The sequence below is a fragment of the Rana temporaria genome, chromosome 8, assembly GCF_905171775.1.
Source record: "Rana temporaria chromosome 8, aRanTem1.1, whole genome shotgun sequence".
Taxonomy (NCBI): domain Eukaryota; kingdom Metazoa; phylum Chordata; class Amphibia; order Anura; family Ranidae; genus Rana; species Rana temporaria.
The window spans coordinates 68,045,846-68,072,178 of record NC_053496.1 but is presented as its reverse complement, the minus strand read 5'-3'; the positions used below and the strand labels follow the sequence as shown (position 1 = coordinate 68,072,178).

Below are 26,333 nucleotides of genomic sequence, written 5' to 3'. Positions count from 1 at the left end.
GAAAACTTTAGCAAGTGCCAAGCCAGGGACCCAGCAGGACAGCAGAGGTGACACTTGAGGAGCATTAGTGAGTGTCAAGCCAGGGACCTAGCAGGTCAGCATGGGTGATGCTTGAGGATTATCTGTGAGTGCCATGCCAGGGACCCAGCAAGAAATCAGGGGTGACGCTTGAGGAAAATACTGAGTTGTGGAAGAGCTCCGGGTATCCAGTGGTGATTGGGTCTGAGAGTCTAGTGAGAGACTGGGAGCTTGGTGAGTGAAGACCTACAATGAGAGACTGTAGAGTGTGAGGAGAACTATTGGTGTTACCAATAGTTAAATACAACTGCCGTTAGTGACAGTTACAAGACTTGTTGCCATAGGAGGCAGCAGTCCTACCTGTACAGAAGTGGTGTCTGACTGGAGGCCTTCCATTGTATAGATGTCTAACTATAGAAGTCTTAGAGTCTGCCAATTGTCATTGCGTCTACTTAAGGGTGTCCTGGCCCTAATCCTCTCTCCCACAGTTCTTGTTCAAGAGACAATAAATCTCTTTGCATTCAAAAAGTGTCTGGTGCCCATCGCTCCAGCTTGTATTACACCCACCATGCCTTGTAAACCACTCTACAGAGAAAGATGTCAGCTCTCCCTGGTGGTCACCATTAGGCCTCTGGAGGTCTGAGACCTTGCTACACATTTTACCAGTTTTAATTTCTGAAAGTTTTCCTCTGCTATACAATGGTAATTGGGGGGCTGGGGAGTTAAAATATGTGTAAACCCTCACCTTGTAAAACAATGCATTTAGTTAGATGTAGTTAGAAACAAAAAGAAGAACATTTGTGCCATAGATATAAAAAAGCATTATAAATAAGTTTCCCCCCTTTTTTTATAAGTGATCACATTCACTCTGTTCTCAGCTGCATAAGGTGCTTAGAGAGCTGGGGAAGGAGAAGCAGCAGCACATTGAACTTCCCAGTGAATAGCTGTGCGGATAGGGTACTGGGGGGAAGACCAGGGACACAAAGGAACCAGTACAAAGAGAAGAGGATACTTTTTTACACGTACATGGTACAGTAGGTACATATCCAGAATATGACATTTTGGATTTACATATTCTTTAAGGTTCACCATAATTAAAGCAGTAATTAGACAAGTCAGGTTTTTTTGTTTAACCACTTCCCTACTGCCCATAGTCATATGACGTCCACAGATGGGATCTCCCATCCTGGGTGGATGTCATATGACGTCCTGGGCTTCCCGGCCTTCTAGGGGGCACGCGTGCCGCCGGCGGCATGCGCGCACCCGCGGTATTGCGTGGGACCCGATGGGCATGCCCGGCGGCCACAATGTCCGCCGGGCACCCGCGATTGCCAGCAATCACAGCAGGACTGTGGATCTGTGTGTGTAAACACACAGATCCACATCCTGTCAGAGGTGAGGAGACTGATGTGTGTTTCCAGTACAGAGGAACACACATCTGATATATATATATATATATATATATATATATATATATATATATATATATATATATATATATATATATATATATACTGTATATATATATATATATATATATATATATATACTTTCTGCTGTAAAACATATCCAATAAAAAAATGTAAAAACTTGAATTTCTTCATCAATTTAGACCAATGTGTATTCTGCTACATGTTTTTGGTAAAAAAAATTATCACAATCAGCATATATTGATTGGTTTACGCAAGTTATAGCTTTTACAAACTATGGGATATTTTTATGGAATTTTTCTTTATAATTTTACTAGTAATGGTGGTGACTGCGACATTGTGGACCAGTGACACCAATACAGTGATAAGTGCTAAGCAATATGCACTGTCACTGTACTAATGGCAGGTAAGGGGCTAACATCATGGGCGATCAAAGGGTTTAATGTGTCCCTAGGGAGTGCTTTCTTACTGTGTGGGGGGGTGGTTACTTTGCAGAAACACAAGATCTCTGTCTTCCTTACTAGCAGTATGGCGATCTGCCTTGTTTAGCATTCCTCCAAATGATCAACAGGTTCACGGTGGACATAGGGTCTGCAGGACCCGCTGATTGGCTCCTGTTGTGTCCAATCCAGCCCAGAAGAGGCGATTACATACATGCAAACGGTTAATTTCCTCTTTTCCTTTCTTTCTTTGCTTCATTTATCTTCATCACAAGGTGTGGTGGAACGGCATTTACAGGGTAAAAACAGGCAGCGAGGGGCTGACATATCACCTCCTCCCCACCTGTCACAGGCCTCTAAGATTGTGTGTACAAGGCTTTAGTCATAACAACCATCAACCTTCATCTCAACAATCCTTTCCCTGCAGAGAACAGCAACAATTTAAAAATATTATCTTATTTTCAATTTTAGACCACGTCCTGATTTCTTTTACCGCTGTTTTCCGGATGGGGTGTCAAATGAAGAGATGCATTGCACTGGAGATGCCAGCCTTGTGTCAGAGGGCAGGAAGAGCTTTCCAAGTATCCACTCATCCTGTGAGTATATATGGCTTTTACATCTGCCTATGACATGCTGTCCTTTACTGTGTACAGTCATGCTCAAAAGTTTGCATACCCTGGCAAAAATATTTACATTTTGGCATTGCTATTGAAAATATGACTGATCGTGCCAAAAACTGTCATTTAAAACTGCGTGCGGCTTTAATGTAATGTCTGGTCCCTGCAATATGGATGAAAATCATTGAGAAAAATAGCATGGGTTTCCCCCCACAGCCCCTTTGGCCCTATATACTTTGAACAGCAGTATACAGGCGGTGCAAACAAGACAGGGACTGTAGGTTTGTTGTTAAGTAGAATCTGTTTGTAATTTTGAACTGGTACTTTTTTAAAGTGTAGCTCCAGCCAAATTTTTTAAGCTTTTTGGAAAACATAGAGCAGTGAGTGCGCAGTGAGGAAGGGTAGTACTGTAGTGACGTTGTACAAAACAGCCATGCTGCTATCACTGCTGTGGTTTTTGATGCCCCTCGGCCTCCTGACTGTGTTTTAAAGGTTCAACCTCAATAGCACCAAAGTGCATGGGCCTTTTTTTATTTTTTATTTTTTTAATACCGCTGCACCAAAATGCATTGTGCTTTTGTTAGCATGCATTTTTATTTTTGTGAATTTTTTTTTTATTTACACACACACATATATATATATATATATATATATATATATATATATATATATATATATATATATATATACAGTATATACACACATATATATTATATAATGTGTGTATAAAAAAATAAATAAAAAAAAATAACAAAAATGCATGCTAACAAAAGAACCATGCATTTTTTTGAGAAGCGTGAGAGAATCGTGATCTTCATTCTAAGATTCTTTGTGATTCAAATTTTTCCCAAAATCGTGCAGCTCTACTGGCTTTAGGAATTAATATGAGAAACACCAGCAAATCTATTGACATAGCTTTAGGTGCACACTGTACAGAGGACACAGGCAGTACACCACGTTAGAATACTGCAGCTAGCACAATCACCTGCCTGCCTGTCAGTAAATTAGGATGAGTGGATCTATCCAAACTCAATACAGTGTATAAATATATATACAACACCTGGGATGCATATATATATCCTCTACACACTGTAACTCTAACTGACTAGCCTGCCTGCCTGCTCTATCTAACTCCAAAAAAAATACACTCTCTCTCTCTCTCTCTGTCTCTCTCTGTAAACCACCAACACACTACACAACGCCGACTTCCAGGCAGCATTATATAGTGTGGGGCGTGTACTAAACCCCCTGAGCCATAATTGGCCAAAGCCACCCTGGCTTTGGCCAATTATGGCTCATCGTTTTTTGCGTCCTGTGATTGGCCAAGCATGCGGGTCATAGTGCATGCTTGGCCAATCATCAGCCAGCAATGCACTGCAATGCCGCAGTGAATTATGGGTCGAGACACGCCACTCGAATTTGGCGCGAACGGCCCAAAACGTTCGTAATTCGACAAACGATCGAACATACGATGTTCGAGTCGAACGTGAGTTCGACTCGAATACAAAGCTCATCCCTAACGAGGAGCAGAAAAGAACTGTCAAAAGACCTGTGTAACAGATAGAAAGGGACATAAGACGCTATCCAAAGCCTAGAATATGCCAGTCAGTACTGTTTAATCACTTTTTAACTGCTTATCGACCACCCCAATGAACATCTACTGTGGCAGTGTCAATGCTGTGCACTGGATCATGTATATGTTAAGTGATCAGTGCTTCTGGGTAAGGCGAACACGCCTGCCCCCCCCCCCCCCCCAGCTGTGCTGTCATTCGGGAAGCGTACATTACAGTTTTTTTACTTTGTAGGAAACAAAAGATTGCTTAGTAAAAGCAGCACGTTACATTACATTACACATTGTTAGGCACACAGTTAACCCCTTGATCACCCCTAAATGTTAACCCCTCCCCTGCCAGTGTCATTAGCACAGTGACCATGTATTAGCACTGATCACCGTATTAGTGTCACTATTGATGTCAGTGTCAGTTAGTGTACCCCCCAGCCAGCATCGGCCAGTGTCAGATTGCCTGCCACACTATCACAGAGCCACTATAAGTTGCTGATCACTGCCATTACTAGTATAAAAAATAAATAAATACAAAGTCCAAATTATATACCATAGTTTGTAGACTATAAGTTTCACACAAACCAAATAATATACACTTTTTGGGGATTTTTTTTATTTTACCAAAGACATGTAGTAGAATACACTTTTGCGAAATCCATGAAGAAATTTGATTTTTTTCTAAATATTTGGTCTTTTTTTGTTTATAGCACAAAAAAATAAAAAACCCAGTGGTCATCAAATACCACCAAAAGAAAGCTCTATTCATGTGAAAAAATATATACATTTTATTTGTGCACAGTGTTGCATGACCGCACAATTGTCAGTTAAAGTAGCACAGTGCCGAATAGCAAAAGATGGCCTGGCCATGAAGGATTGATTGATTGATTTAATGGATTTGTAATGCGCCAAATACTGACCGTCAGGGAAGCGTCTAAGCGCAGAAGACATACCTGTAAATAGATAAATCAAGTCAGGGAAAGAAAATAGAAGGAAAAGAAAAAAGGAGAGCACAAAAAAGCAAACTACCAAGGAACAACAGGGAAAACTAACGTGACTCTTTCCCTCAAAAAACCAAAAGGAGGTAAAATGTTCTGGAGAGCAAGTGGTTAAGAAGTGGAAAATTGGTAGAAACTCTTGATACCAAGCCAAAGTCAGGTAGATCAAGAAAGATTGCAGCCACAACTGCCCGAAGAATTGTTTGAGATACAAAGAAAAACCCTCAGGTAGCCTCGGACAAATACAGGCTGCTCTGTAAAAAGACAGTGTGGTTGTTTCAGGGAGCACAATACAATGATTCTTGAACAAAAATTTGCTGCATGGTCGAGTTGCCAGAAAGAAGACTGTATTGCACCAATGCCACAAAAAAGCCTGGTTACAATATGCCCGGCAACGCCTTACAGCTTCAGGCCCATTGTAATCTGGAGTGACAAGACCAAAATACAGCTATATGGTTACAACCGTAAGTGCTATGTTTGGAGAGGCGTCAACAAGGCCTATAGTGTCAAGAAGCGTGGTTGGTGGCTCACTGATGTTTTTTTTTTGGGGGGGGGGGAGCTCTAAAGGCACAGGGAATCTTGCGAAAATGATGGAAAGATGAATGCAGCATGTTATCAGAAAATACTGGAAGACAATTTGCATTCTTCTGCATGAAAGCTGCGCATGGGACGCTCTTGGCCTTCCCAGCATGGCAATGACCCTAACCATAAGGCCAAGTTGACCCTCCAGTGGTTACAGCAGAAAAAGGTGAAGGTTCTGGAGTCGCCATCACAGTCTCCTGACCTTTAATATCATCAAGCCACTCTGGGGAGATCTCAAACATGCGGTTCATGCAAGACAACCAAAGACTGCATAACCTGTAGGCATTTTGAGAAAACGAATGATCAGCTATACCACTTGCAAGAATTTGGGGACTCATAGACAACTATTATAAAAGACTGTATGCTGTCACTGATAATAAAGGGGGCAATAGACAGTATTAAAAATGATGGGTATGCAGACTTTTGAACAGGGGTAATTTCATTTGTTTACTTGTTGCCATGTTTTCTTTGTTATGACCTACAGTTGAGTATGAATCCCTTAAGAAATAAAAGAAATGTGCCCTGTTCACTCATGCTTTCTTTTAAAATGGTGCATACTTATTAGCAGCCTAGCTACCTGACCAATGAATCGTTGGTCACACATAGGTCCGGGATATGTTGGGCTGTTTACCCTTGCTTTTTGCTTGTATGTACCCAGTTTCTTATAATATACTGGGCAAAAGAAGGGTTTTTGTACTGTACATCCCCATTATGATGTTGTTGAAAAAATTCCACTAAAAACCATTGGAAAAGAAAATGGTACATACTGTATATTACCAATTCTCCAGGAGTATGCAAACTTTTAAGCACAAATGTATAAAGTGGCAATAATACCTATACAAAGCTGCAGATACCTTTTTTTAATGTTGATGAAAAAGCAAGGTCTTAAAACATCTTCTCATTATTGAGAAATTCTTTGCATCCAGATGCAAGTGCCATGTTTTTATGATGCACAATGCCCCTTGCTCTATTAACAGACTCCCAGAACTGCCTATACCTTGCATCTCCCACTATTGTAAACCCAAGCTGTAATGTAAAGAGAGTACAGGTCAGTAAGCAGCTAAATAATTTGTACTTCATCCAGGACCATCTATCCTTATATACATATTGAAAACCTATGTTGTGTAGCACTAGCCCCGTAGGAGCTGCTGGTTTAGATTTTGGGTTTTGCACGTTACCTCTAAGTTCGTTGTCGAGGGGAGGAAGTCTGTAGAAATTGCAATGTCCACACAAGATGTAAAACCTTCAACTGTAGGCTTTATTTTCTTTTCTGCATAAACTTGTGAAGGAAGTAGAGTATAGAGAGAAGGGGAAGGTTCAGGTACGTAGTACAGAATGCACACAAAATATCTAAAGCTCCAGTATTCGCCACTCACTCCTGAGTGGGTATTGCTCACTCGGATAAGCCCCTTCACATGGTCTAGCAGCCGGAATGATGCACAGATCATCTGAGAAGACAGAATGGATAGTCAGGAATCCTCTGCCACAGGATTTAAAGTACTGAACTTCCTGCCTTACAGCCAAAGAGCCTTTAAGCCAATCCGGCGGACTGTAAGACAACTTGCGTAGTGAATCCCTTTACCACCTTCTAAAATTCAAATTTTGAATAGAATAAACAATAGGAAAGAATAGGATTGAAAGAATATGACAATATAACCGTTGTCCAAAATTCGAATTTTAAATAGAATACATTTCAATAGAATATAATAGAAAAGAATAGAAAATAAAAAAAAAATAGAAAAAAAACAATAGAATAGCGTGTAATAGAAAGAATATAATCATCTTCCAAAATTCTTTTTTTTTTTATTCTTTATTTTGTTATTTATGGTTCCTTTCATTCCTTAAAACCCAACAATATTTCCCCCCTCATTGGAGTATATCAACCATATTTCACCTATTTCTATAACCTTTCCCTAACTTCACCCCCTTCCCCTTCTTCACCCCCTTTCCAGTATCCCACCCTTCCGCCCCCTACCCCTTCTTATTCATTCTCACTACGTACTCTTAATTTCACTATATTTCTTTGTTAGTTTGAACTCTTTCCAATCTTCCCATCTCTTAGCAAATCCTTCTCTTGTGTCTTCATAACTATGTCTAAGATGTTCCATATTTCGAGTCTCTTCTATCTTATCAAACCACTCCCCTATCTTTGGGCTATCTACTTCCCTCCAGTTCTTCTGTATCAAGCTTTTTGCAGCATTTATCATGTGATTTATCATTGAGTTTTTATATTATTTTATCGGATTGTCCACCCCATGGGTCTTCTGATATTTCAATTTTTTTTTTTCTCAAAAAAGGATGTTTATTGAATAATATGGCAAAGAATACATGGTTACATACATTTTGATATTTAAATTTTAGTAATCTCCTTTTATGTACCTTAGTATTTCCTTCCAGTACGTTCTAATTTTGGCGCATCCCCACCAAATATGGGCCATGGTTCCTATTTGTTTACACCCCCGCCAGCTTTCTGTTGTCGGTCCTATTTGGTACTTTCCCAGAATATCTGGGGTTCTATACCATCTGGAAATACATTTGTAATTCATTTCTATTGTCCTGCTATTTATTGATGATCCATGTACAAGTTTTAGAATTTTACTTATTTCTTTGAATAAATTCAATTTAGAATGGAATATAATTTGAATTCGAATGCAATTTTAATTGATTTGAATTTGAATAAACTAAACAAATTCCAAAAACAAATTAGACAAATTTAACTAAACTAATGTATCTAAATAAGCAATCGAAACATAACAAAACAAATTTCTTTGTTCTGAACATATCTAAATCAATGGATTAAAAGGGCACCCTTGTAGTCCGTTGAGAACTACAAGACCATCTTCCGCAATGGCAGACAGGTCTTGTAGTATATTCATTCACAGATTCCTGTGGTTGAATTATGCGGCTGTGCGGGTGGAGAGGCGAAAGCGGCTGCAGGGGAGAGAAACCCCCGCCCACTGTCATGAGGTCATAGGGTGGGAGTGCTGGAGCATCTTACATGTTACACCCTAAATAAATGTGTAGCATGTAACATGTTCCAAGCGTGAACTTATCCTTTAATTATTATTTTTATATCTGCCAGCATTACAAAACAACAAATACCAGACTAGGTTTAATCCACAAAAAAAGTACAATAGACGTTTACAGAACTTTTTTGATATTTTTATTGCTGGTTAATTGGCTTGCTCCTCTCTGAGGCAAACATGAAACCAGTGATGTATGGCTTCCATGAGGACTCTGACAGCGTGCCACTGCTATTCAGCCTTCGCTTTTATTAGCACTCTCATACAGTTATGCTTTGCTAGACAGAACAACAAACTCTCATCATGACAGCCAGTCTGGCTATAGAGGAGCCGCTGCAACATAAGGCAGGCTAATCATTTGTTTTTTTATAATATAATAGAATAAATAAACCGCCATATGTACAATAGGATATAATAGAGTTGTGTTTTATGAAAGCACATTATATGAAACAATTGCTGAAACTCTAACTATCTGAATATTTGGAAAGGAAGGTGAATACTTTCCAGTACCCTTTACCCTATACGTTTTGTTGAATCAACAGAAACATGTGCGAGTCTACATAGGAAGAAAAATTAATATTGATTAAAACAATATGAAATGAGTATTTTTTTTTTTTTGAGTATCCTATCTGCATAAAGAACGCTGATGGAGTAATAAGCACTTTAATTGTGCAGCTGTGTTTTGTAAACATACATATGAGATATGTCACCCATGAATGATTCATTGTACACATTTTACATTCTGCACAGCAGTGCTATACTTCTATGAAAAAAATGTTAAACCACTTTGTACATGTAGTATTCCCCTCTTTCTGCTGGACTAGCAGTCTTCAAGTCACTTACTGCTCTTGTATGGGTCTGGATAGTCATTAGACCACACTAGTGTGCAGCAACAGAATAGTATATTGGTATAATGCCGCGTACACACGGCCGTTTTTCGGGTTGTAAAAAATGACATTTTTAATGGTCTAGAAAAAACGAAGTTTTTTTCAACCCGAACGTTAAAACGGCCTTGCCTACACACGATCGTGAAAAAAAACGTACAACACGTACGACGGCACTATAAAGGGGAAGTTCCATGCGGATGGCGCCACTCTTTGGGCTGCTTTTGCTGATTTTGTGTTAGTAAAAGACGATTTGTGCTTTTCTGTCTGTTACAGCGTGATGAATTTGCTTACTCCATTGCGAATGCTAGTTTTACCAGAACGAGCGATCCCGTCTCATAACTTGCTTCTGAGCATGCGCGTTTTTTTCACGTCGTTAAAGCCCACACACGACCATTTTTTACGACGTTAAAAACGACAACGTTAAAAACATTGTGAAAAATTTGAGCATGTTCTAAATTTTTAATGGCCATGTTTTACATCGTGAAAAATGCTCTGGAGCCCACACACGATCGTATTTAACCCCTTCCCTACCGGCACATTGTAAAATGACGCCGGCAGGAACCATCGCTCGATCCGGGTGGACGTTATATGACGTCCTGTGTTCCCAGCGATCTAGGGCGCGTGCGCCCGTGGCAACGCTCGAATTAACTAATGTGCAATGTGAATCGTACATATACAATCAAGCAAAAAACCTGGTGAAGAAACTCTTAGGCCTCGTACTCACGACCAAACATGTCTGCTGAAACTGGTCCGCGGACCAGTTTCAGCGGACATGTTCGTTCGTGTGTAGGCAGTAACGTACAGAATTCCAGCAAACAATCGTCGGCCAGACCGTTTTCCAACGAACAACTGTTTCCTGGTCTTGCTTTAAAACAGTCTGCTGGAATCGTGTCCGTCAGACATGTTCGGTCGTCTGTACACAAAAGCAGCGTACAAAAACCCCGCGCATGCTCAGTCCAAATGAGGAGACGGGAGCGCTCGTTCAGGTAAAACTCGCGTTTCTTTGGGATATGGCACATTCGTCATTAGAAACCTTTTATTCTAGCAAGAGAACAATGTCTTAAAAAGGCGCACTAAACCACATTTTAAAGCCTCGTTTTATTAATTCTTCTCTTGCTAGAATAACCCCGTTCTCTTGCTGATGCAATTTCAATAGAGTTGTCCCATACTGAAATGTCACATTTCTTGCTTGTGATGTAATCCTTTAATAATGTTTTCTATGCCAGACGTGTGTTTTGGTTGGTGGTCCTCCATAATTTAGAGTAGTCATTTTTGTAAAGGAATGTTCATTTTGTTTTAATTTTTTTTTTTGTTTCTAGTTATGTCACCATTTAAACTATTTTTTTTTTACATGTTTTTTGAAAATTTTTTTTTTTTTTTGGTGTTTCATTAGAGAATATTAAACCATTTTGGCACACCAAATGTCCCCCCCCCCCCCAAGGAGTGTGTCCTTTGTAAATTACCCATTGTATATTTATTAAAGGTTTGCTGCCTAATAATCCCCACAGTATATCAAACAATAGACATGTTTTCAAATGAAAGCAAAAGGCCTTTTATTCAGGCAAATGTCATCACAAAAAAATAAAAAGAACGGCAGCACTAGAATAGATAGCAAACTATATGCAAACTTGCATTTCCAACATGGTGAAGGATAAACTTCCAAGCCTCAGTAGCCAAACACAAAAATATGAAGCAGCAGCACACAAACAAAGGAACCCAAACTGTGGTAGTACAAACACGATGTCCTTTATGTGGAAGGAAATGGAAGGCAGAAAATCAACGTTTCCTCCTCTTTCCAGCCTTCCCTCCAGGCAGCCTTCCAGCGGATCGAACACGGGGTCTTGCAGGTGGGGTTGATGTGGCAGCAGGAGGATGGTGTTCCGCAAGCCGGGCCGGGTCACATAGCCCAGTGTCTGGGGTCAGCAGGCCCCTCTGCATCCACCAAAGGACCTGGTTCATCAGGGCCTTTGCCAGTCTTCTCTGGTCCTCCTCCCCTTCATTTAAATCATGGGCCAATGAGGCACTGAAGGCCTCTGTGGGGTTGAGGGGGGCCCTCATGATGGCGCTTGCCTCCTGGATCATGCGGAGGCTTGCCTCCTCCACAGGCCTCAACTGCCTCCTTCGGCCTGATGGCCTCACCTGGGGGGGAGAAGACTGGCTGGTGGTGGTTCTCCTGGCCGGGTGGACCTGCTGCAGGCCACTGGGCCCAGCCTCCTCCTGGCTGCCACTGACCCCGGCCTCCTCCTGGCTGCCACTGACCCCGGCCTCCTCCTGGCTGCCACTGACCCCGGCCTCCTCCTGGCTGCCACTGACCCCGGCCTCCTCCTGGCTGACAGACACCTGAGGATCTGCCACCTCCTGGCTGATCTCTTCTTCCTGTGTGGAAAAAAAAAGAATTTTTTTACAATTTCGCTAAATAAAACCACACTCATTTTCATGTTTTTCGTTCAGTATTTTCTGTTCATTATTACTTGAATACACTCTACTTCTGACCCCTGCAGTTGTCATCCCTGACACCTATTTGTCTGTACACCTTTTTGTTTGCTTTTTTCCAGCTTGGTTTTATTTTTACAATATCTAATCATTAATCCACCAAGAATTATTTACGCCATAAATATAGAGGAAACTACTATACCTCCTCATCGAAGGGTGGCAGATCTGCATCTCTGTCAGCCAGGCCCTCTTCCTCCGACTCTGCAGGGCTGTGGTCATCTGGGGAAGGTCCGCTGGAAGGTAGCATGGAGGAAAGGTTGGAAGAAAGACTGGACATCGTTTTCCTGCCTTCCATTTCGTCCCGCAAAAAAGCCATCTGTTTATAATACCACAGTTTGGGTTCCTTTGCTTGTCTTGCTGCTGCTCCCGATTTTTTGATTTTATTAGCTTTGTATGCTCTCCTGTATGTGCTTCTGAGGTTGGCAAGTTTATCCTTCACCATGTTGGCAGTGCATCCTGGCACCCATGTTTGCATATAGTTTGCTAGCTCTTCTAGTGCTGCCGCTCGTACATCTTTATTACAATATAATGCGTGTTTTGAATTCCACAGGATGGGCGTGTCCTGATATTTTTGTAGTAAGGCCTCTATAGCTTCCTTGGTTTGTAGTTGGTCCATTTTACTTTTTGAAATATGATATTTTTTTTTGAGTCTAGATTCAAAAAACATAAACCAAAGAAAAATAAATATTCAAAAGGATCAGCGTTGACCTTGATATAATATGTGTCTTTAAATTTATTACCTATATCTAATTACAAACACAGTCTCTCTTGTTTAAACAATGATTGTCAGCTCGGCCGCATTGGTTGTACCAAACATTGATTTGCTAGATGCAGAGCCATTGTTAACATTGCAGTAAATATTTTTAATATTGAAAAATAAACAATGCTTACAAATGACAGTATTCATCTAGGCACTCTTTCCTGTGTAAATCTCATGCCCCTGACAATGGATGACATAAAAGACACTTCCTAATGACCTCTGTACAACCAACACTTGAACAATACTTTGCCTGATCTGAATACACCATTCAAAAACTTGTCAATGAGGTACAGCATTGTTCACATCTCTATTTTGTGAGGTGTCCAAAAGCATTTGGATACCAAAATAACATTGTGGTACCCCATAGACAGAATAGCTTAAAAAGGGTGCACCCAACAGCCCAAACCCCCATCCCATGTGTCTACATTTTCAAGGCCTCTGCTGATCACATTTTTAATTTCCTTACCTTCCTGTCTCTCGCTCCTCGTTTCTCACGCTCGCCTAATTACCGCGTAAGATGCGTAATCACGGCGTAAACCTTTTAAACACTCCGCGTATTTATGAAACCCCGCCCTCGTCACCTTTGCGAGGCCCCTAATCAATGAGTTTAGGAAATATGGCGTTAACTGTGTATGTTCTGGATGCGCTCGAAGATTCTCCGCGTAACGGACGTAAACACGTTGTTTGCATTCTCTACACTCCGCGTATGTATTAAACGCCGCCCTCTTCTCCGCCCATGGCGTAAGAATTCATCTTTTCCACGCCCATAATCTCTGTGGGAAAGGAAAGATGGCGATGTCACACGAGCGGGCACGATGCTCTCATGCCACAAGTGAAGGGACAGAGGCAGGGACGTCCCGATCAAGGAAAAGAAGATATAAAGCCACTAATATGCGGTTCCAGGAAATGGTGGAGTTAGTTTACATCATGCGAAAGAAGGACTATGATGGGGAATTAGGGCCATACAAGACCCCTAACCGCCGAAAGGCACATATTATGGACAAGGTGGCGAGGAGAATGCAGAGGATGTTTGGGATCACCAGGTCCAAGGAACAGCTGAGGAAACGATGGTCAGACTTAAAATTGAGGGAGCCACATCAGATGAAGAAAATACTTAAAATTCTGCGTAAAAGTAAGTAAATATATATTGGGGTTGGGGGGGGGGGGGGGGTGGTGATTGTCTGCAATAATGTGTTGCCATGTATATTTCACCATCTGCCTCCTTGGCCAGCTTGTAATTTTAAAGACATGTTGTTATTTATTTTTTAGAACATAAATAACTACATATTTACAAACAGTGTTCTTAGTAAACAACGTAACATCACATAGTTTATCAGAAAGGCTCGGTTATTACAGGAACAACACACCTGGACATGGCTCACTGGCCAAAAACTTTGTTTGTAAACATTGTGTAAAAGCTAGTTCTAGAAAAAAAAAGTATGAGAATGGGAAAGGCAAACAGGATTCATTCTAAAAACAGTGGTAATAAAGCAGATGTTTTCACATCTGCAATGCAGAGCACCTGTGTCTCCCCAAATCAAAAATGGGTTTTGGTAGGGTCTCCCAGAAATACAGTTTAGGGGGGACATCCATGTGTGTCACTTTGCTAAAAAGGGGCAGGATCAGAGCTTGCCATATAGAAGTAATTGCAAAATGTAGGTTTGGTGAAAGATAAAAGTAACTAAATGAAAGCATCTTCTAAGCAATGTGTGCGATTTATGCTCTCCAATATCTGTGTGCTGATGAGTCTACATTTTTTTTGGTTTATTTCAGGGGAAAGAAGTCGCCAGCATTTGGAGGAGGCAGAGAGGGCCAGACAAGGCCAAAATCTGCCATCTCAACATGTGGAGGAGGAGGAGGATGTGGAAGGAGAAGAGGATGTGGAAGGAGAGGAGAATGTGGAAGGAGAAGAGGATGTGGAAGGAGAGGAGGATGTGGAAGGAGAGGAGGATGTGGAAGGAGAGGAGGAAGGAAGAGAGGAGGAAGAAGTAATTTTGGACTTAGAAGTCATAGCAGATGAAGGGCAAGTGGCGGAAGAACAATTTGGCGAATTGAAAGAAGGTGGATTGATGGATGAAGGAGGAGTCCAAGATGATGGGGAAGTGGTGGAAGAAGGAGGAGTGATAGAAGATGATGGGGAGGTGGTGGAAGAAGGAGGAGTGATAGAAGATGTCGAAGAGGTGGAAAGGAGAAGCCCATCAGGTCAGTGTCACCCTAGCTTGATTCCAAAAAACATATGTAGATAGGCCTCATTGAAAAATAATATTGTAAATGCCATTTTTTTTTGTTGTTTTAGGGGAGGAGGATGGTGTGCCAATATTTTCACGTGCAAGTGCTGCTATAATTATTCAGCAGGTAATGGAGTGCAGCACTGAAATGCACAATATGCGTGAAAGGATGTTTCTCATGGAACAGAATGTAACAAATGTCCTTTTGGAATGCAGCACGGAAATGGACAATATGCGGCAAAGAATGATGGTGATCGAATCTAATTTTAAGAACATTATTGACATGATGGGCCGTGTCAAAGACTGAAACACCCCCCGCCCATCCCCCGCCCCCACAAACATTTTTACAGTTTGAATAATGAATACGCCAAAATTTGAAGATACACACACAGTGTGCCAACATGTGCTATCTGCCATCACAGAATATCTAATGTCTGTGCTTTGTGGGTCCAACCCCCTCCTCCATCCTCAAGTAGTTGAGAGGAAGGGTTTGCTCCCACAAAACACAGACATTGATCACCCATGATGTCAGATAGCACATGTGGCCATTTGTCTGTTGAACCAATGACATTTGGCGAGTTTGCACTGAATGTGTGTATCTTCCAATTTTGGCGTGTTCCAGTGTGAAAGCACACCATGACTGACTGCTGTTGTGAGTTTTTATATTTTTTGAATTGGATTTTGTTACTTTTTGACCATGTTGAACATTTTGGGATACTATAAAGTTTAGACCATAAAGAATAAACAACGCCAAAAAATGTTTTAAATATATATATAGAATTATAAATCTCTCTAATCACTGAATTTAGTGAAGTAGAGATTTGACTTCAAATTCTCACCTAAAAATTTTCTTTTAGAAAAACACACCAAAAAAAAAAAAAATGGTTAAAAAATTATTGTTTTTTGTGCCTAAAAAATATGGCCAAAAAAAAAATTAAGGCGGTAAACACCCCACCAAATATAATCTATATATATATATATATGTAAACAATAAATCTAACTATATTTGATGAAAAAAAAAGTGAACTTGTTAATAAATGTATAATCTGCATAATATTTTTGGTTGAATTACCTGAAAAAAAAAAGAAAATTTTAAAAAAATTTTGAAGACTCCTAAGTACAAAAGCAGGGAGTAATGAAAAAAATATAAAATTATTTTTGGGGTCATGAACAAGCAAAAATTAAAAAAAATTGACCTCAACATTTACAAATGGAGTTGCTTCTTATTTCTAGACTCAATACCCTGTTTGTAGATGAGTGAATAATGTGCAAAATGTGGTTAGTTACTAAAAGTGGAGAAATCAATTATGCATTACAATTGAAGAAGTTAGTTAGAGAACCAGGAAGACAGAAAAAGAGAAAAAGCATTAATGACAAACAACTGTATAAAGTCCAATGGTCTAATTATTTATTATTTTTTAGAATATTCCTTTCTTTGGGGGCCGAATTAGAAAGAAATATGATCTGGCATAGCAATGGCCCCCCGACCCATGAAGTACTCAACATATTTGTCGCGTACCTCACGAGCTGATTGGGGGGCCAAGCCAGCGCGACCAGTGTCCAGCCCGGGAAGGGGATCTGAGGGTAGTCTTGCCTCAGAACCGATGTCGGGTAGGTACGTCTGGGAGTGCCTGCGTAAAAAGTTGTGCAAAATGCAGCAGGCAAATACAACGGTGTCCAATTTATATTCCGCCAGATGTATCGATGTCCTGAACAGGCGGAACCGGTTGGTGAGTATCCCAAAGGCATTCTCGACTACCCTCCGAGCCCTGGCCAACCGAAAATTAAACACACTCCTCTCTGAGGTGAGGGTCCTCTGGGGAAAAGGCCGCATGAGGTGAGGACCAAGCCCAAAAGCCTCGTCCGCTAGGAACACAAACGGAAGTCCTTCCACATTATCTTCATCTGGTGGCAATGCCAGACCACCAGCTTGGAGACGATCATAGAAATCAGTCCGTGCGAACACTCCCCCATCAGACATCCGGCCGTTCTTCCCCACGTCCACATATAGAAACTCATACTGTGCCGACACCACCGCCATCAACACAATACTATGATAACCCTTGTAATTATAATAGTACGACCCCGAGCGGGGTGGGGGCACAATGCGGACGTGTTTCCCATCTATTGCTCCACCGCAGTTTGGAAAATCACACCGCTGGGCAAATTGGGAAGCCACAGACTGCCATTCCTGTGGTGTGGAGGGTAGCTGTGGGGACAAACAAAATTAGAGATTTAGTACTTTGTAACAAATACATCCTACAAGCATCCTTGTGACAGTTCACAGTATTAAAATTGCATTAGAAAAATGTGCATGGAGAATTTGGGAAATGAAATATATAGGGCCACTTCATTAAGAGACTCCACAGCCCTCTGATGGGGACAATAAAAGTTTGAAGGGGGGGGGGGGGGCACAAAAACCAAAAAGTCCTGTTAGAAAAAATGGCAAGGTGGGTTTGTCCCTAGGATAGCATGCTGGACAGGTTAATATTGGGTAAGGGACAAATATGCAGGTAGGCCAAGAATAAAACATGTAAAGCTGATATCAACATGCATAGGGAGAAAAGGTAACGTTAGTTAAACACACAGCATATCTGGGAAAATAAAAAGAAAGTTAGTTGGCCACATTATTAGAGCCAGGAAACTTACCTTAATATACTCCTCATGCATAACTTTGATGATGGCAGCACACGTGTCCGGTATGATGACCCCAAGCGCCTGCGGAGAGATGCCTGTCGAGAACTTGAGGTCCTGCAGGCTCCTCCCAGTCGCCAGGTACCGCAACGTGGCAATAAGCCTCTGCTCGGCCGTGATGGCTTGGCGCATCACAGTGTCCTGCCTCGTGATATAGGGGGACAGAAGATCCAGCAGACGGTTGAATACGGGGTCCGTCATGCGGAGAAAATTCCTAAAGTCATTAGGATTATTCTCCTGGAGTTCCCTAAGCAGAGGCATATGTGAGAACTGGTCACGCTGGCGCAACCAATTCTTGGTCCAGAAACGCCTCCGCCCCCTGTTTCTGGCCAAAGTACTGGACAAATGAACATATCCAGCAGCCATCCCATAAACAGCACCAACTCGCGAAAATTGACGCTGCTGCTCCATCATGGCTTCAAACCGGCCGGCTGGTCAGTCAAGAACACACTGAAACAGAAAGCACTCGCAAATCCAGCACTACCTGCGACAAACGCGTGACAAACAGATACGAGCGCACAGGATGCAACTGCTAAAGCAGAAACAACCTGCTTGCCTATAGCCGAATGACAACTACGTTACCGCAAGCACACGCACTGAACCCGTGAATACACGCTGTCAAAGCCTGGAGACCGAGAAGCGCGAATCAGCTCTAACCAAACCTTCACTAACACGAGCAAACACGTAACTAGCAAAAGAGGAACAGAGGGCGGCGCCATTAACTTTGGTCTTCCCCTTTATAGTGACGTCGTACGTAGTTTACGTGCACGCGTTCCGGTACGACGGGAATTTGGTCCGCTGGTGTGTACACGCCAGCGGAACAAAACACAAATCAGCCTTGTACGCCGGAAACTGTCGGGCAGACAGTTTCCAGCGCACAGATCCGGTCGTGAGTACAAGGCCTGACTACTACTTTAATTGTTTGATTATTTTTTTTTTTTACCCGGCTGGGTAATAAAAGCACAGAAAAGACACCTGTTGAGTGGACATTTCATTTACTACAACTCTCATCAAGTACCCTAGATGGCGGAGATACAGAGGTGAAGGTAAAAGGTGAAGGTATGGCAGAAATGGTGAACAACAGATTCAGGTATATGTAGATGGGAAATAGTCCTGCTTCCAAAGATACTTTACTTCGCCACTCCTGCCGGAATGGGTTTAGCGCACCTGGAAAGGCCTCTCTCACAAGCCTGGCAGCCAGAATGTCACTCGAAACTTGGGGCTAAGTCTCTGCCACAGACTCTCCCAATCGTTGAAGAAACAAAGTGGTGCAGAATCCTCTCTATTAGATTCAACACCCGTATCTCCTTCAGGTAGTTTTAGTTAGGTTACCGACTGATAGGCGACCAACGTCCAGCCTCTCAGTACCCGGTTTTCCTAGTCCCCCATTGCTGGTCAGGCCCCTATTGGAACACCAGCCTCTCTTGGCACTCCTCAGGCAGACTCTCCACCGGACAGCTTCCTCCAACAGGACAGACAGCTCAGGACCTCAGCATATTGGGGTCCCAGTCGTTCACTGGGCCCCAGCGGCAGATCAGATGCTCCGGGCCAACGTGGTTCTGAAAACCAGGATCACTGCATAGCACGCACACCCCGGCCCGGAAAAGCCAATTGCTGGGGTGCCGTGGAATGGTTACCCTGAAGGTGGGCGCCACACGGGAAGAAGACCCAAGAAAATGGCGTCTGCCCCATAAATACCCCTCCCCAGCATGCACAGCGAGGAAGCCTCCTCTTGATAGGCTGCCGGGGAGAAGAATCCAAACCCTTGACTCCACTGCTGCCACCTGTCGGACTGGGGTGTGACCAGTACCCCAGAAATGACTGCATGAACCCACATCACAGCCAAAGCTGTGACAGAGTCTTCAAATTTAAACAGATTAACCTGGTCAGAGTCACTTAACTCTCTGACCCCCTCTAAATTTACACTAGCACCAGTTCTGAAAAGTAACCAGGCGCTACATAAACATTTATTAAAAGATGAAAGATGATAAACATACTACTCACAAACATATGCTGTATACACGCATGTCAAAGCAAAATGAAGACAAGTTGCCTCCAGGACGGCTGGAATATTTCAATGTTGTGTAGCGCCCTGCTCCTGTTGGGTAGGCGCTATTTGAGTTCCTGCTGTGAAAAAAGTGCAGGAACTCAGTTCCCTTTGCAGGACTAGAGCAGCCAAGCCGCCCGAGCCAATCCTTCACTAAGCGGCGATGCCCAGCTCGAGTCACTGTCAGGGGCAGGCGAACCTTAGTAATCCTTTATGTTACTGGCTGCTTCCTGTATATGAATTCATCAGGTAGTGTGCGGGTATTCCGTCACTTCCTCGATGCCGCAATGTCTCCTGGAAGCTTTTGTCATTGTTCCCAGGAGACATTGCAGAGGTCTGACGCGAGTTATCGCATGATTTAGAAAGAACTTTCCCAATGAATCCATATACAGGAAGCGGCCAGTAACATAAAGGATTACTAAGGTACAGTGGATCGAAAAAAAAAAAAAAAAAGGTTTAGTAATTATGCATATGAGTGTATCATTTTTTTTTGGTGGGGGAGTGGATCTTGGGTGGGAGTTCCCACATTTTTTTCCCCAGGACTTGACCCCTGAGGGACAGGTTGACTTTTAATCAGTGTGTGACTATCCCCACTCAACAGAAGTCGACTGTCTTTCAGCTGCAGCCAATGATCAGTGGACAGCAGCACTGTTAATCTGGGGGAGGGAGCAGGTTTAGATACACTAGCAAATTAAAGTCAAACTCCACCTAATACACTATAAGCAGTTACAGCAACAGTCTTGTTCTCGTTGGAGTAAAGGTTTTACATAAATTATTAAAAACTGATAATTGTAAGCGCCCCTATCAGTGTTAAATGGTTTGTCTCAACCCTCTAACTGCTACATCTGCAGGCTAGTAAGTCCTGTTGAAAAACAACAACAATTTACTGGCCACATCCCCTGATGAAAATAAAGGAATGAAAGTCTAAAAAAAGGGAAACAAATGCAGGCATCACATCTATAAATTGGTAAACTGCGATATAACAAATGTTTGCTTTTAGGTTTAATACCGCTTTAAGCTAGATTAAATTAATAGCAAAAATTGCCCCGTGTATGTCCTGCTTAATTAATAGTCACCTGATTTCTAGAGTGTGTCAAATGCAGATTATTAAAGAAGGAATACAGCATTTGTGAGCATTAGGGAATCGGCAGTAGAGAGGGTAAAATCTGAGCATTAACATGAACTTTCAAATATTGGCCAAGTTCTAATGGCATGCAATCCATGCATGGATAAGCAGGACTTTCAGATCACATGTTTATGGTAACAGATGTGCCCCAAATTTTGCCACCCTGACATTTGTCACTATTGAAAACTGAGTAGACCTGATGGGGAAGAGATAGGTGAAAAGACTGACCTTTTCTGGACCTATACACAGTTCCCATAGGCATTCTGGAGGCTTCTGGAGCACAGTGGAAAAAGTCAGAAGGATTTTTTTTCATCAGATGTTTCGACCATGAGTATGCCCCATCTGACTTTTTCCATCGGAAATTCCGACGGAGTTAGAAAGAGAACATGTTTCCATCGAAAATTTCATTTGTCTGTATGGAACTCTGACGGAGAAAAAACACGCATGCTCAAAGTCGACGCATTGAAATTCTTTTTTCTCAGCTCGTCGTACGTGTTGTACGTCACCGCGTTTTTGACGGTCGGAATTTGGTGTGACAGTGTGAATGCAAGATAGCTTGAACGGAATTCCGTTGGAAAAACCTGTCGGAGTTTATTCAGACGGAAACTCCGATCGCGTGTACGAGGCATAAGATGAATGACTTGCTGCATTGTCGGCTGCTGCGGATGTCTAGGGAGATGGAGTAATATACTAAGAAATGTAGCTGTTCTAACAAAGGCACACAAGATAAATGGGGACTTCTTTCTGCCTCCTTCTTGTTCTAATTGAACCCGATCTGTTGCAAGCAGATTTCTTTGAAAGCCACACAGGTTTGTTAATATTCATTTACATAGACATCTCCTTCAGTGCAGCAGAGCAGTGAGATCCTCTTAGAGCTAGAATTTGTGACAAATTGGACTGAACATGCTGTACAGCAAGCATCACAAAAGGCAGAGAAAGACATTCACTATACTCAGTAAATCATTTGACCAAACTGCAGCTTGTGGTGTTTTATTTATGAACGTCTATATTTGCAGCACACATGCTAGAGGTCTGTTTTGCCAAGTAATAGTACTTAGCCGGAATGTTTCATTTTCTATATGTATTCCCATCAGAGTGCTGGGAGATTGAATTTATTTTCATTCAAATAAAAGTCAATTGCTTTGTCTCTAGGACTACATGGACTCAGATCTATTACCATTGATTAATTCCAATGCACTCAACAGATATACCTGTAAGCAGATCCATTTAGGTGGCTGGCCCCTAGATGGATCTGTTCCCATTATAGCCTTTATTGAGGAAAGTTATGACCAAGTGATAGCTTCTCTTCCCTCCTGTAGTGATGTCATGGGCCCATATATAAGCCAGGTTAGGTGTAGCCTTAGTGCTCAACCTAATCACAGCCGGTCACATGTAAACACGGAGATGCCGGTAATCGGCTCTCCTCACCTCACACTGACAGATTGTGTGGCGAGGAGAGCCGATAGGCGGCATCTCCATGCAGAGGGACATCTAGGAAAGTAATCAGGGCACTGATCATCAGTGCCCTGATTACAGTATAGCAATATAGTGTCACCAATCAGTGCCCACCAGTGGCAGCAATCAGTGCCCACCACTGCCTACAAGTGCCACCAATCAGTGCCCATTAGCGATGCCAGTCAATGCTGGCTATCAGTGCTGCCCATCAATGCCCATTAGTGTCGCCCATTAGTGCTTCCCACCAGTGCTGCCTATCAGTGCCCATCAGTACTGCCCATCCGTGACGCCTATCAGTGCCCACCAGTGCCGCCTAACTGTGCCCATTAGTGCCACCTGAAGGGTCTGGTATATATTTGGGGGGCGGGCCCTACGCCATTTTTTTATTTTTTTTTATTTGGCACAGGGTTTCCCTTAATATCCATCCCAGACCTGAAGGACCCGCACAATTTTTTTGGACATTTTGGTTCGGGGTTCCCCTTAATATTCATACCAGACCCAAAGGGCCTGGTAATGGACTGAGGGGGGGGGACTTATGCTGTTTTTATAAAATGAGTTTTATCTATATTCCCGAGACTCGACAATTTATTACAGTCACCATCAGTTTTAAATGACTTTTCTTCCTTTAGAAATGTAATTTTGCTGCGGGACTGTTCTATGCACAGGAATAATGCACCACTTTACAGGCATATTATAGACACTCCCAGGTACGATATTTAAATGAATATTTATTTTTTATTGTTTCACTTTGAGCATTAATAAGATCCCTGCTCCCGAAAAAAACGCCAGTTTTTAAAACTTTTTTTGCATTGATACATGTCCCCTGTGGCAGGACCTGGGTCCCCAAACACTTTTTATGACAATACCATGCATATAAGCCTTTAAAATTAGCACTTTTGATTTTTCATGTTCGTGTCCCATAGACTTTAACGGTGTTCGCTTGTTCGAATAATTTTTTTGCCTGTTTTCTTTTGCAAGTGTTCTCCAAACTGGAAGCTCTGATCTATAACTTGAGTAGATAATGCCCCTGCACACCTATTGACCGCTTGCAGCCGTCTAGCAAAATCCGAACACAGGATTAAATGTTCCGATCCAGAACTACAGAATCAGGAGAAAGCCAAATACACAGCTTTCTCTGCCCAGAAACAATAGTTAGGAACTTCACATTTACCCTAAATGTGAATCCTGTGTCACATTTTCATATACTCTCACTCTCAAAGCCTCCCTCTGTCACATAATTTGTGAATAGCTTTTCCTAAAAAATAAATAATATAAAAATGTATCATTCTGTTTAGCTAGCCTTGTGATTCAAGCACCCTTGCATAGCTACATAGCCAGAACTATATTGCATTTCTTCAGATTACCTGCCTGTAAGTGGGGGGCAGCAAAGTACAGCAGCAATAATTCACACAGTCAGGTGCAATAGAAAACTTGTATTGAAGTAATGTAATAACAGTTCACAATAACCTAGGCGCTTGCTAACCATGTACACTTACGGTGTCCAACAATGTTCAGTCAACAGGTATTAGCCAAGTTAACAGCATATGTTAAGAGAGCAGAATGTGGTCTGGCCATCTCGTGCGCAGTTTTACTGCGGCAGGTTGGCTCGGCTGGGTGAAACGACATTACCTTACGTCGATTCGCCTTTTGACCACTAGGGGCACTAGCGTGTGTACACGGAGCTGATATGAGTGACCAGCGATCGCTTGTGACAGAGCGAGAACCGTGATCTGTGTGTGTAAAATTCGTTTTTGGGGGGAAAAAATGTGGGATATTTATTATAGCAAAAAGTAAAAGACATTGGGCCAGATTCAGATAGAATTGCGTAAGTTTCGGCGGGCGTAGCGTATCTCAGATACACTACGCCGCTGTAACTTAGAGTGGCAGGTCCAGTATTCAGAAAGAACTTGCGCTCTAAGTTACGGCGGCGTAGTGTAACTGGTCCGGCGTAAGCCCGCCTAATTCAAAGTAGGCATGTAGTGGGCGTGTTGTATGCTAATGACTCGTGACCCCACGTAATTGACGCTCCTAACGAATGGCGCATGCGCCGTCCGTGAAAGTATCCCAGTGCGCATGCTCCAAATTACGCCGCAAATAGTCAATGCTTTAGACGTGAACGTAACTTACGCACAGCCCTATTCGCGTACGACTTACGCAAACGACGTTAACGACGCAAAATTTGACTCTGTCCCGATGTCCATACTTAACATTGGCTACACCTCATATAGCAGGGTTAACTTTACGCTGAAAAAAGCCTTACGTAAACAACGTAAATCAATGCACCGGGCTCACGTACGTTTCAGAATCGGCGTATCTAGCTCATTTGCATATTCTACGCGGAAATCAACGGAAGCGCCACCTAGCGGCCAGCGGAAATATGCACCGGCGTAGGAGACTTGCGCCGCTCATATCTAGGCAACAGTGAGGCGTATCTGATTCTATGAATCAGGCGCAGAGATGCGACGCCTCACACTTAGAGTTACGACGGCGTATCTGGAGATACGCCGTCGTAACTCCTTTCTGAATCCGGGCCATTGTGTTTTTTTCAAAATAGCCACTTTTCTTTTGTTAATATCGCAAAAAATAAAAACTGCAGAGGTGATCATATACCACCAAAAGAAAGCTCTATTTGTGGGGGAAAAAAGGACTTTTTTTGAGAGTCAGGGGTGCATTGGAGGAAATATCTGCTGGAAAAAAGCTTGGAAGCACAGTGAGGGTTTGTGTATGCAGTCATAACTGGTTTGCATTTGAGATGCTTTAAGCCCTGTACACATGGCCCCGAAAATCGTTGGGAAAAAAAATTTGTTTTTCCTGATGAGATTCCTGGCAAGATTCTCTTGCCGGCCGAGTGTACACACACTCCATTCAAGAAAACCACCGTGACATCATCGACTACGACGAGCATGCGCTCGTCACATTCAATGCCATCGCCGCCATCTTGCTTCACCCAACCTATGCCTTGGAAGCTACCGTGCATGCGTCAAAGTCATTTCGAGCATGCACGGGTTTCCATGGAGAGGTAAGTTTACAGACGCTCGGGTTTCTCGGCAGAAAAACACTGCCGAGAATCTCACGTCGAGAAAATAGAGAGCAGGTTCTCTATTTTTCTCGTCTAGATTCTGGACAGTTTTCTTGATGAGAAACCTCAAAGCCTCGTACACACACTCGGTTTACTCGGCAAGAAAGCTCTGCCAGCAGTTTTCTTGCTGGTTCTTTACGAGAAAACGGTGCGTGTGTACGAGGCTTCAGAGTTCCCTCTGAGTTGCTGTTGTTCCAAGTTACGTATTGCTTTCTGATTGAATTTTTTAGGTAAATAAAATGCACACAATTACTTGTATGCCAGTAGCCCCTAGTGATCAAGTTTTGTTAACCAGAGACAATTGCTATAGGGTCCGACTCGGGGCAAAGCACTGATCCCTATTTTTTTTTATTTCTCATATTGCTTTATGTTATTTCTTGATTTTTAACGGAGGCTTCACTGCTCACAAATTAGCTTTATCTTATGAAGCATTTTTGTGTGTAAATATATGTTCGTCATAATGAACAGATGTAGCGGGGCGCTGATTAGCATTTTGCCTCGGGCCATACTTCCTGGCAGTATAACCATAAAACATATCAAACTCAAACTAAGCATGGACAAAACTGACAAGGTCAGCTCACTAAGGGGCCATAGCAGTATTAGGTAGGTGTGAACCTCAATTGACTGGAAGCATAAAACACTTTCTAAGAATTGACATGCTGATAATAAAACTTGAGACTTAAAGCGGGGTTCCGGGCATAATTTTTTTTTTTTTAGCAAGCTAAAATTATTCTCATTAAATAGTCCCTAAAACATATTAATAGCTCCCCAATCATTCCAGAAATAATTGCAAACACTTGCCTTATATCCTCCAGCTCATGTTGTGGCCGTATCCATCATATGTATGGGCATGTGAAGCCCAGTTCCTTTTTCTTCCTGGTTTTCAGGGAGAGGT

The 26,333-nt window shown here is 42.2% G+C and overlaps 1 protein-coding gene across 1 annotated transcript in view; it reads left to right on the top strand.

Annotated features, from left to right (window-relative positions):
* The window catches only part of PLPP4 (phospholipid phosphatase 4), a 188,411-nt gene that overhangs the window by 125,298 nt on the left and 36,780 nt on the right, over positions 1–26,333 (top strand). The window contains exon 5 of the mRNA XM_040361964.1: positions 2,360–2,484. Within this exon, the coding sequence (XP_040217898.1) occupies positions 2,360–2,484 (125 nt within the window). The remainder of the gene's footprint in view (positions 1–2,359; positions 2,485–26,333) is intronic.